General features: G+C 38.6%; 1 protein-coding gene across 1 annotated transcript; it reads right to left on the bottom strand.

Annotated features, from left to right (window-relative positions):
* Positions 1 to 9,712: 9,712 nt before the first annotated feature.
* On the bottom strand, positions 9,713 to 11,632 carry LOC143458744 (zinc finger MYM-type protein 1-like). The gene has a single exon (XM_076955596.1). It carries the CDS (start codon positions 11,630 to 11,632, stop codon positions 9,713 to 9,715), a length of 1,920 nt encoding a protein of 639 aa, XP_076811711.1.
* Positions 11,633 to 16,901: the final 5,269 nt, after the last annotated feature.

The raw sequence follows: 16,901 nt of genomic DNA, 5'->3' as shown, positions 1-16,901 counted from the left end.
TCAATTCATTATGACAAATTCTTATAATGTCACAATAAAAGAAACAATAGGATTTGGATCAGTATGAATGGAATGCTTTCTGTGGTTGACAAAAAAATAGTATTAATGAAATCGTACATAAGTGTATAACAAGAATATTTTGCGTTAAATAAGCCTAAACCAGCTTACCGCTTACGTATTTATAGGGGCTAATGTAAATGGGAACCTACAGTACAGTTTTGGCTCCAGGCTTGTTTGGTAAAGGCAACTCTGTTAAAACAAGAATGCTTACCAGTTTATGTTCTGTCACTTGTAACATTCCTATACTGCAAACAAATAGCACATGACACTAATTACCTACATTTGGAGACGTATTCCACCCCAAATGCTGTAGCTAGCCTACCACTACAGCCATATCTAATGCAAACAACAGTCAGCCAGCATATTGTCTTTCAATTGTGACATCATAATGACCGTCATCATAACAGGAGACCAAATTTTCGATACATTTTTGGCAACAACTGCTTAACCACTGTGACATATTGTTAAAATTCCCTTTTCCAGTTTGTTTATCGGCAACTACTCTTTGATTTAAGGCCAATTTGGTTTTGGACTTTCCCCTCAATTTTAAGTTATCTGCATTTTTTAATCACTCAGGGCTAAGCTAGCGAACTTTTACTGTTCATATCACACCGCAGGCTAAAATCCGACATCAGCAACAAGAAATATACGACGGGAAAAAGGAAACATGAGCAGGAGAGACTACTGTTGGAAAAGCCACTGCTGATACCACTGGTAACCATGGAAACAATACCAAGTTTACATGAAACTCTCCTATGTGACGGGCTGTAATTTTGTGGCAGATGCGCACCAAAGTTAAATTTCTTTCAAACGTTTCTTACACTTCACCATAAACCAGTGCTTTGAGAGCCAAATAAATAGCTGCAAAATAGTCTGAATTTCACTCTCTCTAATAAGCGACACATCCAAGTGTCTTACACTGCTAAGATCTATAAACTTTGTGTTTGTGGTAGCTATTAGAGTGGTAGCGACAAGCAAGATGCTACACTGCCCCACACCCTTCCCAAGAACATGGACGCCTGCATTTGAGTGCAGGGATTCCTGGCTGGTTACATCAAGATTGAGTGCTAGGAGAGCGAGCAGCTTCAAGTTCAGCTTCAAGTTCAGTATCACCGTCTGTACTGATTGGGCTCATCTGCCACTTGACAATATCCAAAGAGATATGGCCGACTTACACTTTGATCGACCAATATGCAGAGTCAGGCAGAAGCACACTCAAGTGTGGTTGATATCGAACCAGGGCTGGGGAGCCGGAGCCTGGAGCCAAGCATTTTCTCCGGAGCCGGAGCCGAGCTGGAGCCTTTTTAAACATTTCTTGTGGAGCTGGAGCTACAAAATATTTATCAGCTCCAGCTCCAGTATTGAATATAACAAACTTTAATAATTTGTCTTGGCTGCTATTTTTAAAACCTATAGCAGGGGTTGGCAACCCCTGGCACAAGTGGCACGCGAGATGATTTTTCATGGCACGCCAAATCATTTGACGCGCACGTTGTATCACCTAAAGAAAGTGCAATTGTTGCATCACTAACATTATTGTTACATCACTAACTGTAGGGCTAACTAAATGGTTAGGCTATCACAACATCTTCACACCAGAATACTGGTTTTTGCTGGCAGCAGTAAACCAGCCAGTTAAATTTTACATTGGACTTTATCAGCTGAAGTCACCAGACCTTGAAAACGCTGCATTTGCCCCTTGCTGTTTTCAGTGTTGCCAGTTGATAGATCGCAGAAGTGAAGTGTTCAATTGTAAATGTAGTATGATAGAACTAGGAACAAACTTAAACAAAAATTAAGTGTTCAAAATTGCCCACCTAGTCCCAATTTGTGAAAAGATGATTGTTCAGCAGGGTTAAGATATATTTACAGAATTTAACTCATGAAATTAGGTTTAATGGCTTCTCCCAAGAGACGTAAATTAGATGTCAGATCATTTCAAGAATCCTGGACGACAGATTTGGGCAGTGGTTGGCTTAACGTTGGTAGTGCGTGATACCCAAGCAGAGCACAGCAGTGAATTTCTGCGGCACACACTTGAAACTGTTCTCAAAGAATTCGATCTAAAAAACAGCAGATTTTGGCCATTATTACTGATAATGCCTCAAATATGGCTAGTACTGTGGAAAAATTTAACGAAATGAATATTTCAGTGGAAGTTGACGAAGACACCAGTGATTTAAATGAAGAATTTGATAGAGCTTTGTCAGGAATGGTAGAATTTTCGTCAACAGCTCATATGCGATGTGCAGTGCATACACTGCAGTTAGCTATTCGTGATGGCCTCAAGGAAAAATATGCGGAAACTTTTATCAGCAAACTTCGAAAAGTTGCTACAACAGCGAGGACACCTAAGATTGATGCCATTCTAAAGCGGAGATTGAAAAAAGGTGCAATCATTGACCAAGCAACAAGATGGGGTAGTACCTACCTTATGATCCAACGATTATTGGAATTAAAGGACGCTTTACTGGATTTGGCACACCCTGATCTCACGCTGACAGAATACCAATGGAATGAAGTCAAACAATTGGAAGAATTGATGAGGAATCCTTTCCTCACAACAAAACAAATGCAATCCGCACATTTGACACCAGGTTCTTTCTACAAAGAGTGGAAGACTCTAATCTTCAAGTTTTCCCAAATTGGTGGCAAGCTAGCTGATGCAATCACGGCATCTATGCAACGCAGGGAGACAAGACTTATGAACAATGATGTGCTTTTGTCGGCTATATATGTTGATCTTAAGTACAAAATAACCTTAAACAAAGAACAAGTAGAAAGAGGCACGTACATTGGTTGATATAGCCATTCGTATGAATCACTTCTCTAGAACAAATGAAATTTGTGAAAACTCCACACCTTTATTGACTGAAACATCTTCAACAGCTTCTCTCTCTGATGATGAGTCAGATTTTGAGAAGCATCTGGATATGCAGGCTAAGAAGCAGCGGCTTGAAAAATAAACTACACATGAACCAAATCCAGAGGTTGCTTTTAAAAGGCACTACTTGAAATGGAAAAGATTGACCGATCTTCTAAACTGAGTGTTCTTCAAGCTATAGAGCGATATCCACAAATTGTCCAGAAGGTTGCTTACACTGTAACTGCTCTACCCCCAAGTTAGCGTGGAACGATTGTTTTCAGCTCTGCGTCTTATTCGATCAGACCTTAGAGCTTCGATGAAGGAAGATTTGATTGAAGCAATTTTGTTTCTGAGATCAAATTATTTGCAATGAACTTTTTATATTCTTGTTATTTTACAACAAAAACACATTTAGTTTGAATTTTCTTGTTCGAATTGTTTTTTTTTTTACATTTTCGTTGTGGTGATTTCGTTGTTTGATTTCAGACTAGCAAAAAGCACAACAAAAGTCAACAAAAGTGTGGCTTCCCTTGTTTTTCATTCAGCTTAAATCTGAAATGTGTGTTTATATTTTTTAACAGAATTTTAAGCGCTGCAGTGCAGACTTCTAAACCATTGCATCCTACTGTGACAAATGCTACAAAACACTCTTAATGGAGCCGGAGCTGCTGTTTAAAAGTTTATAGCTCCGGAGCTGGAGCTAGTGGATGAATGCTTGATAGCTCCGGAGCTGGAGCCTATGCTTTTTTGCAGTGGCTCCCAGCCCTGTATCGAACATGGTAGTGCTGTAGTAAAGTCTGTGTTTTGTCTATGATACAATGTGCAGAAATATGCATGGTTTGTGGTCTTTCTGTAACACGACTTTACGCATAATAAGAATTAAAGATTGGTGTCTTGACATTTCTATGTGGGGTTTGGGTGTGTAGTGCCCACTAACGCCGCACACCTTTTGCAAACCGACAATCTTGACAAAGAATGCAGCCTGGTGCCCTGGTCGATGGATGGGTTCAAGTCTAACACATTTCCAAGCTGTGTAGACTTAGTGTTTGTGGCACCTTATACAGTGGCAGCGGCAAGCGAGAAGCCACAACGCTTTGGACAAACACTAAGTAAGCCACAGTAGAAAGTGCGGCACCTGCAGGCATGAAGTTCAGGAACGTGCTAAATTTTACTTTCTCACCAATTTATAATAAATAAACAAAGAAAAACGGGTTGCTTGAACGCCAATTTATAAAAAATAATTATAAATAAAATAAAAAAAGAATGGAGGATTGAGTGCACACCATCACAACAAATTTGCGTCGAAGACTACCATCTTGTAAAATCCCGCAAGTAAGGACATAATCATAGCAATGAAAAATTCGGAAAGAAAAACTTTGAAAAATGTTTGAATTGTCAAAATGTGACGAATGAACAAGGCAGGCTTCATGCGCATAGCCATAATAGTTGGCCAAATTTCGATAAGAATCGATGAAAACATATCCGGCCTACGAGATTTGTATGAATAGGTGTAAGAAAAATCTATATTTGCAAGTGTTTGCCTACTTACGCACTGGAGAAAGATTAAACAGGTGTACACTTGGCTAGCCGTCACACACCTGAGTTAATGGGTCGATAAATCCTGCCAAAACACAATAGTTTTTAATTGGCACGAATTTTACCCTTATTGGGGCTGGTTTTACTGTTTTCTGATTGGTTAATTTTTGTTAATAATAATTGTTAATATAGACATCATATATTTTTAATTTCGAAGCTTTGTCCAACTTTTGCAATAAATCGAAAATGTCATACAACATTTGTTTTGTCCTTTTAACGATACAAACATGTTTTATATCGTTTGGTTTTTAGAGTGCTAGAACAGCTGGTATTGCAATTCTCATCATGCTCAGTTAATGACGAAAAATAAACGGCATTATGATACAATCAGCCAAGCTGACTTAACACTTCACTTGGAAAAACAAGTAACAGTGATGTTGCCGGGCTTTTGGGTGGAAACAAAATTCTGTTTTGATTGAGTATCTCAAGAGATTGAAACAGATGGAGTTCGCCTTGAAGTTGGACTCGCCTGCTACAAGCTAATTACTGGGTATCTGCGACACATTCGAATGTTATAGTTCCGTTTGCATTTACTTCTAGTCGATTATTTTAAACTTGACAAGCCAATCAATGTCAGCGTGTGTAACGTGCTGCAGATTACACGCAAACTATTATGCATTTGACAACACAATCTTTACTGACCACATAGACATCATATCGAACAAGCTCAGTGCGTAGAATTCAAAGTACAGTCAAATCCGGTTAATTGCATTCTGGATAATCGCATAATCCGTTTTATCACATAAAGGGCGCAAGTCCCAAACCATAGCCTACCATTTGTAAAGAAAATATTTCGGTTTATCGCATAACGGTTTATTGCATAATCCGCTTACCGTATTTTACGGACCGTAAGGTGCAATTTAAATCCTTTTTTTTCTCATAAATTGATTGTACGCCTTATAAGCCGGTGCGCCTAACGCCTATAATAATGTATTATTATATAAATAAACCACCGTCTTACACAATAAATTATGGTAAAAGCAACTAGCAACTGTGATATTTACTAGGCTCATTTTTTCTTTTGCTCATTGTACTATTGTGACTTGCTTACATTTATTACGTAACAAGTAAACTTGCCGATGCACCATATAATCGGGTGCGCCTTATAGCCCGGTGCGCCTTATGTATGAGCAAAAAACTAATCAAAGCAATTTATTGACAGTGCGCCTTATAATCGGGTGCGCTTTATGGTCCATAAAATACGGTAATTGAATAAAAATGAAGGTGATTTATTCGATTATTCAAAAGCTTTTAAAAGATAAAATTGAAAACAAAGAGCACTGGGAGCGCACACGCAATGCTTAAGCTTTGTGACTTGTACTGCGCTTTGTTACGAAACAATCAAACCAACAATGCTCAATTTAAGCATTAACACGTGGCTGTCAATATGCAGACATTAACATTTGCACTGTTTTTGTTTCATTTAAGCGTTGCGTTAAGATGATGCCGTAATATGTGAAGAAGTTTTACAAAACAAACAAGTTGAAAAAGACGACAACAATAAAGAAAGCTCTGCTGACGCAATCGTTGTGACAACACCAAAAAAATAAAGAAGTTCTGCATGTACTTCATACAATTCGCCAACGACTACAGTTTGAAGGGGCAGACATGGCCACATTTGTTCGTTTAAAAACACAAATGCAAGAAAGCATGCTTTCATCTTTTGCGTGCTTGAATGAATGGATGATCGCAATACACAATAAACAATAGTGTTTTGCGTGTTGACGTCTTTACACGTGACCAGCTTCGCACGTCAAGTAAGAAAATAAGTGGAATTTGCACTTTCGCATAAACGCATAATTCGTTTAATCGCATAAAAAGGCTTGGCAAATTGAATATGCAATTAACCGGATTTGACTGTATGGTAAAATACGACATAAGAATTGGCAAAATATTTAAAAAAAATTTTATCGCGTAAGGGGATTCGCTTGAGCAAAATCTTAACAATCCAGCGCAGATATATGGGCGAAGTCATGCACCAAATGAGGGGATATGAACTGGGGCGTCATCGATGTACCGATTGTGGGGGGGTAGTTACAGAGAAGAGGAATCCTCACTAGCGACAAGTGATACACATTAAATTAAACTGTATCATAAATACAAAACAAAGCCGCATGGTCACTTCTCAGTTCGTGTTGGCTTATTTTATTTATATTGCTTGTACATCATTTGTGCATCAGTGACATATGCTCCCATTCGGTACGTCAGTTATTTCAATGCTAAAATCGTTTAAAACTAATAAATCTGAACTCTCAACAATGATGTAAAGGTTTCAGCTTGCAAGTAAAGTGTTTGTTTATATATTAAAAACACAAACGTTAAATAAGTAAACTCTTAAACGCGTAACGTTACTACATAACGTAATGACATAAATAATATAAGGAAACACGATCTGCGAAGTGAGCATGTGGCTTTGTTGTGCTCTCATTTCGTATTCTCCTGTTGAGTACTTAATGTTACCAACCTTACTCATCCAATGCCTAGAACATTTGTAATTTAAAAGAGAATCAAAGCGGGTCGACAATTGGTAAGTACTTCCATTGGTAAGTAACTTTCTTAAAACAGGCAGCGGTAACTTGGAAAGGATCTATTGCCATCTATCGTGTTATTATTTTCCTACTTTGGTAACCGAGGCCAGTAAAATAAGTGTCTACTTCACCGTCTGCCGAAGCAAGAAGATACCAACTGCGTCACCGGCTAGCCATTTACTGAAAAATCAGTGCTTCCCATTTTTTTGGCTACCACTATTTCACTGGAACAAATCTTGGGTTAGAAGCTATTTTAACGGCTTTTCGTTAACCTGACTTAAATGCTATAACGTAGTAACCTAAGCCTAACCTAAATCTACCTTTCATTAAACCTTTTAAGAATAACTCAGATTAAGTTTTTGCATAACCATTCTCCTAACCTGACTGCCTATCCTTAACAACAGGCTGCGTGACTTACATACGGTGAAATAGTCAGTTGTCTTTTTCAGAGACATCACTTTTAAACACTAATTTTACAGTATAAAATATTTGTATTTTAAGTATGAAGTACCGTAAGTATACAACGTATTTTACAAATCAAAGCAAAAAGTAGTGTCTCCTTTTTTTGGAGACACCATTTTTTATGGTGTGCAAAGCCATTTTGGAAAAAAATTTTCCAGTTTGCTCTTGCCATATACTGCAGTCTGTATCTTGGGTGTGCCAAACAACCAAAAAGGAAAAGTGTGGTGTACTTGAATGCACAGATGCAATGGAAGTGCCACCTTTGGTGTGCAATTACACAATAACACAAAACAGTTTAACTTATTCAATCTACAAATCAATTAAAAATTGAGTGCACAGAAGTTCTGTCCAAGTCATTAAGTGCAAAATAAAAAATAACCCACATTAACTGCGGCACTTAAGCTCATAAAAAGCAATATTTTTTCCCCCTATATGCCAAACTCTATGCAGTCTGGGCAGACAGAGGCCTGCTTAAGATGAAAACCAGCACCTGACAGCCTTTGAGTTCTTGAGATGCACTCTTACATCTTCTGCGCACTCAAGAACTTGTCGTAGAAAAACCTAAAATCTGAAAATTCAATCAGGGCGCAAAGAGGTAAAATTAGGCTTGATGGAATGCGCTGAAGCCATAAGTATTTTTTTTATTTATTAGAAATCGGCAATAAAATGGAAAAGTTTAGGGTGGATAAATCTCTTGAAGGCAGGTGCCACGCTTTCCTTTATAGCCGGTAGATAGGTGTGAAGCTTATATCCAGACAGGCTAGCCGGGTCTGGTATACAAGTGCGCAACTACAAGGATGACTCTGTATACTGGACCCCAGCTACTCAAATTGTGACATCATCTGGTTGTGAACCCGCCTAGCCTATATATAGGCTATAAGTTTAAACTTACATTAATAAATTTGAACTTATTAACTAAGGCCTAGACCGGGAAATTATATTCAAACGAAAATTTCATCAGTTTAAGTAGTGAGTTAAACCATAACCACTCAAAGAGCGGCACAACCACAAAGAGGATAACAAGCAACTAACAAGCCTATAGTCTAGCACTCTAGCCTACATTTTTCTTGACAAACACCATGGACGAAACCTGGGCAAATGCATGAGGTCCACATTCCATCGAAATCTTACCCACCACTTTTTTGGTTACACATATTATCATACTACCACAATATTAATCACTCTTATAACCTCTAACGCTTACAGTAGCTATTACATTATTGGCATTTTCGTATTTATCACTACGTTCCACGCTTTACCCTAATATATGTGATTATCATCAATTTATGTTTCCTGCATAGGCTATTTTTGTACTTTTTATCAATGCAATGTGTTCCCACTCTGATCATCAGCCATGCTACTGTTCGGTAATATATTTAAAGTTAGCTCCAGCAGTGGAGTTATGTGTGATGAATTATTCCCAGATTCCTTTTCCTCTGCAGATTTACATCATATTTATAGATTATATGTTTCATTGTTGGTGTAAATGGTGTACTTGCAAAATCTAGGTAAATTTCAGTACCAGGTTTCTCAGGCTCCCTTTATATTTTCTCCGATTATTCTCAGCAAGTTTGTACCAAATATATCAATAAATTGTTATGACCAGCTTCCGATGTGAGTGAGAAATGCTTACAGATTATCTCTGTATTAAGTGTGGAAGACACTGTTTCCATTGTCTTCCAAGTTGTATCGTTATAATTATATTTCTGCTATTTACCGCGCTATTACATAACGTCATACTTGCCATAAGTTCAATCTCAGTTCAAGGTATAATTGCAAACTTATCGAAGAATAGTTGATTGACAATCTGTTCCGTTAACATGCTACCTACTTTGAACTTTTCAACTTATTGCGCTCAGGGCCGGATTAAGACGAAACTGGGCCTGATGCTGCAGCGCAAAAACAGGCCTATTTTTTCTAGGCATTGGTAGATATGCATTCGACACTCTGACTCCACCGTACACGCGTAATCAGACCGACCAAAGAGCCTTTATTGCTTTCGACGCAGTCAGCCAAATTTTAATGAACATGAACAATAATAACGACGTGTTATCGTAAAAACTCGAGAGTAACATCAGGCTATGTAACACCAACACAATTCAATACCAATATTGCCTGAAAAGCGGAGTTAATGAAGAAAAGGCTAATCCAGATCAACTTAACGTTGGCATATTGTCAATGCTGCGCTAGTGCTGCTTACTTATACTACTGTTTTTCGAGCCTTAGCAAGCGCGAAATCTTCGATCATGTCAGTGCAGTCAAGGCTGCTCAGCACCTCATGTTCAATGCTCATAAGCGCCAGCATGTTTAGCCTTTCCTCCCTCATCGAGGACCGCAGCTCTCCTTTGACTATTCCCAGTTTTGAGAAGCTCCGCTCGCCGGAGGCATTAGACACCATCAAGCACAGATAGATGCGCAAAGCAATCTCGACGTTTGGAAATGTTTGAGAAAGGTTCAACGACGACAAAAGCTTGTACATGGTAAGCTCTGCTGACTCGTTCACACTCACCGATTTCTGGGTGCGCATAAATGCAGCAAACTGTATGAGCTCAGCCACCAGCGTGTCTTCCAAGTCATCTGGATACGAGGAAACGAGATTTTGAGCTTTATTCTCGATCTGCTTTATGCTCAATGACGTTAGCTCCGAAAGAAATCCGAATGTTGTAGATATATCCTCATACGCCTTCATTCGCTTTTCCAGTTCAGCTAACAGTCTGTCGATCATGACCAGATATATATGGGTTTTGAATGTTTCCCTAGGGGTGAGGTTTTCTTCGTTTGCAGCTCCTTCATCAGGCATTCGCTTTCGCTTACGGCCTCGACGTTCTTCAGCCTTGTATTCGCCGTGAGGAACCTTTTCGATCGCCATCTGCTCATACACGTCAAATCTGTCCCGTGCAAATTGAATCGTGTCGACCAGTGATGCCAATAAACTAGTTGCCGTATTCAGACTGACTGTAGGGTCTTGGAGGCTAATGCTCGTACTGTTGAGACGGCATAGGATATCGTTCCAGGCAGTCGCCATAACTGCTGTCTCAAGTTCGTCCATCCTGCGCGAAAATCCGTCGGCCTGGTTTCTCGTATCGGCCTTCTGCTCCTTATCTGCCGCAAGCTCATCCAGGACTTCTTGAATGCTCTTCCACCCTTCTACTAGCGCTTTGACAGCATCTGCACGTTCACACCATCGGGTTCCAGACAAACCTTTGAGCGTTAATGTGCAGCGATTCTTCAGTTTCTGCCAGCGATATGTCGATTCAGACAGGAAAACGTATAGTCCATTGACAAAATGAAAAAACCTGGTACAGCCAGCGCAGCTATTAACAGCCTGGTCTCCTACCAGGTTTAAACTGTGGTTGCAGCATGGAATAAAAGCAGCATATTTACATTCTCGCTTCACAATTGCCTGGACACCGTTGTACCGTCCTGACATGTTTGACGCATTGTCATACGACTGGCCTCTGCAGTTAGTAACATCCAAGCCATTTTCCTTCAGAAAGTTCAGAAGTATGCTAGCCATGTGCGTAGCGGTGTGTCTCATCATAGGCAAGAATGTCAGGAACCGTTCAACTGGACCCAACGGCAGAACATATCGAATAACAATCGTTAGCTGGTCGAGGTGTGATACGTCAGGTGTAGAGTCAATCGAGACAGAGAAATACTTCGCCTTCTTGGCTTCTTTCAGGATGGTGTCCTGCACCTTTTGTCCCATGAGCTGCACCAGCTCCTCGCAAATTGTGGATGACAAATAAGAAATGTGACCTTTCCCGCAGTTCGCATATTTTCTAATATGGCTAGCCAGCAGAGTATCGTACTCCGCCAACAACTCAATGATGCCAAGGTAGTTACCATTATGAGGGGAACCTATGATCTCATCCGCGCCCCTTATAGCAAGGCCACGCTTAGCTAGGAATATCAGAACGTCGATGAGCCGCTTTACAATCTGGCGCCAGTAACACCGCTCTTCCTCGACCTGTTTAGCGGCTAGGTAGTCAACACGACCGGCCTCCCTCTGTCGGCTCGCAAAAGACAACATAGCCTTGCGATGACCATCGCTGCTTTCATTTGCTGCTTCTTTCCTTTTCTTTTTCGCTTTATCCCATCCACTGAGTTGAGACGCCATAGCAAGCGTGCACAAAACGCAGCTAAATTTGTAAATTGTGGAACCGTAAAATTTATCGCATTAACTTGAAATCTTCCGTTACAATAAACACAACGCCGTATATTTAGCCTACGTCACAGTGCAAAAAAAAAAAACATTAGCAATTGTCTTAGAATTAAGGCAGTCGCTAGCGTCCAAGTGAACCCCAATGCTTTCCATCATTTTTTGTTATAAACTGACACTGGTTTCCATCATTTTTTGTTGTGAACCGGCAGTTGTTTGCACGGTGTTAGCTTGTGAATCGGCAATGAAACAACATTGAACTCAACAATAATGATTGCTAACTCTTTTCCCAACCATAATGAGTACTAATCTTACTGCCTTAACCTAATCTATTCCTAAGGCTTAGCCTAACTCAGTGGTTCTCAACCGCCGGTCCGCGAAGTACCGTATCTTACTTTCTGCCAAGCTAATTTTAATCTGGAATCATAAGCATTGCAAAGTTGATACTTCCTGTAAAACTCATTTTACGCTTGGCCGATTCACAGCAGTAGGCTAAAACTGGCATAGCCTATCTCTCCTTCGTTGATACAGCAGAACTGTTTAATAATAAAGGTTAACCTTCCGATGACCTAGATTTTGTGCCGTTTATGATTGTTTCGTCATAAACTGCGTCTAGCTTTCAAAAAGTTTTGTAATACAAGGTCATTCTTCACTTTTCAGATGCTGCAATAGCTTGTCCTGTTAAACTACAGAAGGATTAATATGGAATCAACGAACCAACAAGTGTATTTTAACAAGAAGGAAAAAACTAAGACTTCTGAAACAAATAATTCTCAAAATGGAAATGAACCAAGTATCAGTAGGTGCAAATGTAAACTACGAAAAGGGCATATGCAGATAAGTTGAGTGTCACAGAGGGAAGTAAGAAACGAAAAGGGGAATTTGTCAGGCAATACAATAAAAATACTTGGAGCTTGGTTTTACAATAGTTCCGGGTAGTGAACAATCGTCACGGCCCTAATGTTTGGTGTGCTCCCAAATTCTGCCAAATGACGTTATGAAACCTTCTAAAGTTGTTCGTCACTTTCATTCAAAGCACAACAATCTTGAAGGCAAGCCACTTGAATATTTTGGACGAATATTCTCTGATATGAACGATTAAAAAAAGCAAATGAAAAGATGACGACTACCGAAAAATCCTTTCTTCATGAATCCTATCTAGTTTCTCTACGAATAGTTAAAACCAAAAAAAGCATACACGATTGGGGAAGAGTTAATAAAGCCGTGCATCTTATCTGCGGCTGAAGTAATGAAGGGCCCTGAAACAGCTCGAAAAGTGTTATAATTTTTCATCTTAAATAAGTAGTCTATGCCAAAATCTTGCTTTATCTTACGTGCCTAGGCGTAACACTGTGCCTAGGCGTGCGAAAGTCGGACTACAAATTTCATAATAAGAATTATTTGTGGGTTAATTAAGCAAAGGAAAACTGTTCAGCGTCCGGAAAATTCACGTCTGTTTTCGTCTGGGCCTATTTCAGAAATGGGCCTAATGCTGCAGCATCAATAGCATCCACCTTAATCCTGCACTGATTGCGCTATTATAACTCCGTATTTGTCATCATATTTTGTAAACATGTTATTTACATTGCATTATGAACTTGTCGAATTCGAAATAACCCCTATATGTGATAGACAACTTAATGGGTACAAATGTTTAACTGCATGATTGACCTCGTATTAACAACATTGTTAACGTAAAAATAGACAATGTTGACATTTGTTTCCTTTTATTGAAAATTTCTAAATTGAAATTATCACCGGACCGTAAAACTTCGAGAGTCTAAAAGTCCAAATCATTTCCTGTTATTGATAAACGCATTGCGCCTGAATTTGAATTTCTGTTTCTTTATTAGCCTATCTCCTTCAGCGTATAAAAGTATCGTTGCATGCTATGTTTTTTATTAGATTAGATTGGTTTTAGTTTTCTTTTAGTATTAGTTCTTCGGTATAACTTACAATTATAGTTTTTAAGTTCAATGAATGAGAAGATATAGATCGTAATAACTCTGTGAACAATTCTTTTAAATCAAAATGGACTGTAGAGTGATGCGCTTTGATTGCTAATTAGTTCTTAAAATCCTTTTTATATAATAATAATATTGTTGTAATTTTTATTGCTTATTTGAAGTAGGCTAGTAATGAAGAATATTAAAATCGATATTAATCAGATTCACTGCATTGTTTAAAAATTATATAAACTAATCAATTGAAGTTTAGGAATTTCTAGACAGTCTTTGCAACCTTCTAAACGCTCATAAGAGTCAGAATACAATATATTAATTTTCCATAGTATGGTAGTTACTGTAAGCTTATAAAAAAACAGTAACCACCAAGTGTATGCCAAATGCTTACCGATTATCCCTGTAGTAAGTGTATAAGTTATACTGGTACAAGAACCGAGGAAGTAGTAACTGATGGAGTTGCGGCAGAAATAAATGAATCGATTGGTTTCGTCATTTAGGGGTAAAGTCTCGCACATTTTCACTCCTTGAAACCAAGACGGGTCACTGGTACGTATCGTGTAGCATTTTCATGACTGATTTCTATCGGACGAAAAGCTAACTAAGGTACCTGTACCGAATAAGGTCCACCTAACACTTTTTTGAAAATAACTCAAGAACCATAAATGAGAATAGACTGAAAAATCGTATAGTATTAGTGAGGGTATATGACTACAACATATTCAAACCACAATAACTGACAACCCCTCAAAAAAATTTATAAAGAAATAAAAAATTCCAAAAAATGGGCCTTATTAGGAGCATAGGCTCCTAATAAGGCCCACCAATTTTGTGAGTATTTTGATTCAAAACATAGTAATAGACAACATATAACATTATTAGAAATTTCACATTTTAAGTTGTACAAACATTTAAAAAGATTCCACTAGGCGCATCAAAGTAATTGCAACAATTTGCCAACTGATGACTGGAACCACTCTTGAAGTCTGGACATCAATTAGCCAAGCATCTTGTATGGGCCTTATTAGGCGCATGTGGCATCCACGAAAAAAACGTCACATTTTTATCATCAGAAAAGTTTTAGCAAAAAAAAGTGCATTATCCTTTTCAATACTAAGTTGGTTGTTACATGAAAACTTCAGCCGGCAGACAACAGTTCATTTAACCGGCCAAATTCTCACTTACTTTTTTTCTAAATTAACAAAACCACCTTAACTGCAAGTATCAAATTTTTGTTGTGCTCTAGCGAATCGGTTGATCACGTGACAAGGATGAAATCTGGTAAACCATCATGAATTTATATTAGTTTTTATGTAGGGACAAAATCTTTTATTTATTTGCACGGGTTTGCGAAATATGAGCAATGGGCCTTATTAGGGACCGGGCCTTATTCGGTACAGGTACCTTATAACCCCTGAAATTTTTCGACATAAAGAGAAACAAACCCACCACTTGAGATTATTCTTCAAGCTCCTGGAAAGAGTGAGGTGAGTTGCGGATGAGATTATATTTTACCTGGAGTTGAGAAGGTTATTGGAGAGAGAGAGAGAGAAAGTTTATTTCACCATTTAAAACAAAACTAAAAGGTTTCATAACATAATTCCAACATAATTGTTTTTAGTGTTATTTTTCGTGATTATCTCTCCTATTATCATGATTAGTCTGGTGTGAAGCAATTATTTGATAAAGCGATTGAAGATAATAATTAGTAAATGTTTTGGTGTTATGTGACTTGATGTAAATAAGTACTTTAACTAAATATATACTAGACAGCAATGCGACTGTGAAGTAAAGAATTGATCGAAACCCCTGTGGCGAAATAATATTTCGCACTATTGTTTGTTTGTTTTTCGTGCATCTTCCCACGCTTTTCTTATCTTTAATTATCAGTTAACTTTTATTCTGTTTGTTATTTCTCTTGATGATCTGATTTTATTGATTTCGCTTGTCCACTGTTTTTTCACGTTGTTTATACCGCCTCAAGTGTTTCGATGTGGTCCAGTGCAGATTCATACGTGTCCTGTTTTCGGTTGGTTTCCCGCATGGGCTTCGGGCGGGAGAGATGAGCTGGCGAAAAAAACGTGGCTTTCATGGCAGTCGTGGTATGGGCGGTTAGGAAGAGGACCTGTCGTGGATGTTGGTCACTCAGAACTGCCCTGGTTGCTTTATTATATTTTACCATTTTGATTGTAAAACGTGTGCACCGTAAGTCAAGCCCCAAAAGCGGAGTGGAGTGCTTTTAATCTGATATCGAAATACAATCTCACTACGTTAAAAGAGGCTTGTTGGCTTTGAGTGGGCCGTGAAAGCGGTGGAGAAGGACCTGGCACCAGGAAATCTGTAACACCCCCAAAAAATTAATTGCACGGGGTTTGGTGTCCAAGGGTTGAGTTATTATTCTACGCCATGCTTTTGTGTAAGGAAGACTGTTGAATTTACTGACTGTGATGCTAACACCTATGTTTTGATTCCACTCAGGTTCAAGTTAAGAGTTGAAATGATAATTAAAGGCTTGTTAAGTAACGATTGCCTATATGTGTTACTAACCGTTAACCCTATTTACACTAGCCTTGGCTTCTTCTGCACACAATTACAGCGAAACGTGGCGGACGGTTACATTGTTTGCTGTAGAAACTTGAAATTAGGTGACTTTTCCTAAAAAATGTTCAGCTATCTGTCCATGTTTGTTTTATAAAGTTGGATTTTGTAATTTTTGAGATATTGTCATATTTTCATAATTTTGCTCTCTCTCCGCATTGAAGCGCATCGTTTTCTTTTACTTATTTGCGCACAACTAACTCGATTAACTATTCTCTTGCGTTGTCTTCTCGCGGTCAGCTGGTTTTCCGCACAGCGGGGGCACGGCGTAACAAGAAAAATTTCTAGAAATGTATCACTTTTAGAAATACTTAATTTACTCTAAATTCACTTTCTTTAGTTTTACAATTATAATGTATACAGGAAGCCAGATGTTTTTGCTACTAACCTGTAAAAATCCGATCAGTTTACAACGTATAGTTTTCGAGTAATTAACGAATGAAAATGTGTGTGCAGTGTCGGCCACACCTAGTGAAAATAGTAGTCGCGAGCCCGGTTTGGAAAAAGTTACTTGCCAGGAAACATTTTTCCAAGTTCCACTGAAAAATTTCTGGGGTTACGAAGGAAACATTTTTCCGAATACGTATGGAAAATGTTACCTCGGTGTATTTTTTTCCAAATACCACTTTTTTTCAGTAGTTTCGGGAAAATTGCTTCCATATTTCTGG

Source organism: Clavelina lepadiformis, chromosome 5 (assembly GCF_947623445.1).
Source record: "Clavelina lepadiformis chromosome 5, kaClaLepa1.1, whole genome shotgun sequence".
NCBI classification, from domain to species: Eukaryota; Metazoa; Chordata; class Ascidiacea; order Aplousobranchia; family Clavelinidae; genus Clavelina; species Clavelina lepadiformis.
Note: the sequence above shows the minus strand (reverse complement) of the source record. Positions and strands in the feature narration are given on the sequence as shown.